The following is a 4193-nucleotide window of genomic DNA, read 5'->3' on the forward strand; positions in this document are numbered from 1 at the left end:
GTTGGGGAGTTGCATTTCATTGAGGGAAACATGAACTCAAGCATGTACTGTGAAATACTGGAGCAGAGAATGATCCCCTCCCTCCGGAAACTGGGTCGCAGGGCAGTGTTCCAGCATGACAATGACCCCAAACACACCTCTAAGATGACCACGGCTTTTCTAAAGGGGCTAAGGGTAAAGGTGATGGACTGGCCAAGCATGTCTCCAGATCTAAACCCAATAGAACATCTTTGGGGCATCCTCAAGCGGAAGGTGGAGAAGCACAAGATCTCGAATATCCCCCAGCTCCGTCATGTTGTCATGGAGGAGTGGAAGAGCATTCCAGTGGCAACCTGTGAGGCTCTGGTGAAATCCATGCCCAGGAGGATTAAGGCGGTTCTGCAAAATCATGGTGGCCACACAAAATATTGACACTTCAGGAACTTTCACTTTAGGGTGTACTCACTTTTGTTACCAGGAGTTTAGCTACTAATGGCTATATTTTGAGTTTTTTTGAGGGGCAAAATAAATTTACACTGCTATATAAGCTTTACACAGACTACTTTTCATTGTGTCAAAGCGATGTTTCTTCAGTGTTGTTCAATTAAACATTATAATGACATCTCTGCAGAAATGTGAGGGGTGTACTCACTTTTGTGACATACTGTATTGTCAATGGCAGATAGCAGTGTCCAGGAGAAAATTTTAAGTGCTAGAATCTCCATCACTCACCTTCTCTTGTCCAGCGAGCTCCTGGTAGGGAATGTGAGCGGGCAGGTATGTGTGCAGCACGGCGCAAAAGGCCAGGCCATCGTTCCAACTGCTGCTGAAGTTGGTGATGTCTATGTTCTGAGGAAATATGAGGTTACACTTTGACTTCAATGGAAAGTTTTGAAGATGGTAACCCCTGCAGGTCTCCAGTTTCCAAATATTTTTGGAAAGAAATAAACCTACTTGTCACGGAATTATCTGTAGATAAATAGTGTATTGTTGGGTTTAACTTTTTACTTAAACTAAACTCCCAGAAAAAATACATCAGCATGACTCATCTGAATAACATCTAGTGTCTTTTCCACAGTGTGACTTTTAACAAAACCAACGATGGTTTTTAACAAAACCAACTGCCAGCTATCACACAAAGCACTAAATATTGCACACTTCCTGGAGAAGACCTCAGGTGCCATGGCTACCACAACCGACACCATTTAAAAGGGGGTAATCATCACTTTGGTGTGGTCATCACTCCAGAGACCAACTCCCTCATCACTCAGGTCATTTCTGAGATAATGCTGAAACATTTATAGTTGTTTTTATGTGAGGAAAGAGGTTAAACTGCTGATATGACAATTTGGCCTAAAAATAAATCACAGCTGTTCTTGTCAGAAAGTTAAATATAGTTTTATTCTCATTTAGAATTTTTTATGTTGTTTATATTAGAATTCTTTTTTTCTACAAATACCAATAACAGGTCCTGTTCTTATGGCCGCTACAATAACTAATAAATTATATATTTTCGATTGTATTTATTTTCTATTTTAAAAACAAAAATACATATTGGTAAGATGAAGTTAATAGAATTCTAATCTATCTTTGCATCTGATTGGCGGTATGGCTTGCCCATTAAAATATTCGGTGACCCCTGCATGAATTGGAAGCAGAAGTTACACTTTCTGTTCACTCAACTCTTAGATCCGACTCGTTTTCCAACGACTCTTCACTATTAGTGCATTTATTTGACATTCTTATGCTTGAATCAAATTTTCAGACAGTTAGCAATAACTTTATTTATTATTACTATATATGTGGTTAATTTTCAGTTCTGTGCATGGCTTTTCTTTTCTGTTAACTGTCACATCTCCGTCCTAGAAATCTGATGGAGCCAGTCAACATGATTAATACACGGAGGTGACATTAACTTACCTGGTAGCCCTCTGTCTTTTTCTGACACCACTTCAACAGAGCGTTTCTTTTAGATCCTCCATACTCTCTCGCCAGTGCTGACAACGGGTCCTTTCTCTCCTCTCTGGTACAGAAACAAAACAAAAAAAAAATCATCAAACACTGACATTTCTATTAAACCAATTGTTGTTTATGGAAAGAAACGAACACATATCTGGCGACCCCAGAAATATCTCGGACGACCTATCAGCCAGTGCCCGACTCACAATTTGGGAAAGTTTGTTTTGCTTAGCTTTAGATCTCAGCACCGTTGCTTGGGAAAACCCATAGCTCAAGATTATCCTTCATGTCAAATCGACGACTGCAGTATGACACAGACTAAACATTTTTATTTATAGTTGTTGTTCTCTTGGCTCCCATTGCTGTTTCTCAACTGTGGCATTAATGGATGATAAACGATGCAACTAAACATACAGCATCATAATCAGATCAACCTTTTTTTTCTCTAGAAACATAAGACAGAGGATGTCAGTGTGACTGCTGGAGAAGATCCAAACATCCAACTTAATTGAGGTTCTTAACGTCATGCCTCAGCACAGACTATCAAATATCATCGTATATTTTGCCTAATTATATAAATATGCACCCCTCCTTGAATCGCAACCTTAACGTGGTGGAGGGGTTTGAGTATCCGAATGAACCTAGGAGCTATGTTTTCGGGGGCTTAACGGGTCTCCCAAGGCAAACAGGTCCTAGGTGACGGATCAGACAAATAGCGGTTCAACCCCCCCCTTTGTGATGAAGAAAATAATTAAATCAAAGAGGTTCACGTCGCCCGGATTGGCGTCACCGGGGCCCCACTCTGGAGCCAGGCCCGGGGTTGGGGCTCGCAGGCGAGCGCCTGGTGGCCGGGTCCTTGCTCACGGGACTCGGCCGGGCTCAGCCCGAACAAGCGACGTGAGTCCGCTTTCCAGTGGGCCCACCACCCGCAGGAAGGCCCACAAGGGGCCGGTGCCTTGTGATTTGGGTGCCGGTTGTGGGCGGAGACCACGACGGCCCAATCCCTGGACAACCACTCTAGCTATGGGGACATGGAATGTCACCTCGCTGGGGGGAAAGGAGCCTGAGCTCGTGCAGGAGGTTGAGAGATACCGACTAGATATAGTCGGGCTCACCTCCACACACAGCTTGGACTCTGGGACCCAACTCCTTGAGAGAGGCTGGACCCTTTTCTACTCTGGAGTTGCCCGCGGTGAGAGACGGCGTGCTGGCGTAGGCTTACTTATAGCCCCCCAGCTTGCCAGTCGTGTGTTGGAGTTCTCCCCACTGAGTGAGAGGGTCGCTTCCCTGCGCCTTCGGGTCAGGGACAGGTGCCTCACTGTAGTTTCGGCCTACGGGCCGAACAGCAGTGCAGAATACCCGGCCTTCTTGCTGACACTGAGAGGAGTACTGGACAGTGCTCCTCCCGGGGATTCCATCGTCCTGTTGGGGGACTTCAACGCCCACGTGGGCAACGACAGTGACACCTGGAGGGGCGTGATTGGGAAGAACGGCCTCCCCGATCTAAATCCGAGTGGTGTTTTGTTATTGGACTTCTGTGCTAGTCACAGTTTGTCCATAACAAACACCATGTTCAAGCATAAAGGTGTCCACCAGTGCACTTGGCACCAGGACACCCTAGGCCGGAGGTCAATGATCGACTTTGTAGTCGTGTCATCTGACATCCGGCCGTATGTATTGGACACTCGGGTGAAGAGAGGGGCTGAGCTCTCAACTGATCACCACCTGGTGGTGAGTTGGCTCCGCTTACGAGGGGCAAAGCTGGATAGACCTGGCAGACCCAAACGTATCGTGAGGGTCTGTTGGGAACGTCTGGCAGAATCCCCGGTGAGGGGGGCCTTCAACTCCCACCTCCGGGAGAGTTTTGAACAGGTCCCGAGGGAGGCTGGAGACATTGAGTCTGAGTGGACTATGTTCTCCACTTCCATTGTTGATGCGGCTGTCCGAAGCTGCGGACGTAAGGTCTCCGGTGCCTGTCGTGGCGGCAATCCCCGAACCCGGTGGTGGACACCGGAAGTAAGGGAAGTAGTCAACCTCAAGAAGGAGTCCTATCGAGCCTGGTTGGTTCGTAGGACTCCTGAAGCAGCCGAAAAGTACAGGCAGGCCAAGCGGACTGCAGCTCGGGCAGTCGCGGAAGCAAAAACTCGAGTCGGGGAAAAGTTCGGGGAGGCCATGGAGGAGGACTATCGGTCGGCCTCGAAGAAATTCTGGCAAACCATCCGGCGCCTCAGGAAAGGGAAGCAGTTTCCCACCAC

At 46.9% G+C, this 4193-nt stretch overlaps 1 protein-coding gene across 1 annotated transcript in view; it reads right to left on the reverse strand.

The window, feature by feature from the left end:
* LOC103397045 (cytospin-A-like) overlaps window positions 1-4193 on the reverse strand; it is a 53244-nt gene that overhangs the window by 7698 nt on the left and 41353 nt on the right. The window contains 2 exon segments of the mRNA XM_008335296.3: window positions 712-828; window positions 1900-2002. Of these exon segments, the coding sequence (XP_008333518.1) occupies window positions 712-828; window positions 1900-2002 (220 nt within the window).

Source organism: Cynoglossus semilaevis, chromosome W, assembly GCF_000523025.1.
Source record: "Cynoglossus semilaevis isolate Cse_v1.0 chromosome W, Cse_v1.0, whole genome shotgun sequence".
NCBI lineage: Eukaryota > Metazoa > Chordata > Actinopteri > Pleuronectiformes > Cynoglossidae > Cynoglossus > Cynoglossus semilaevis.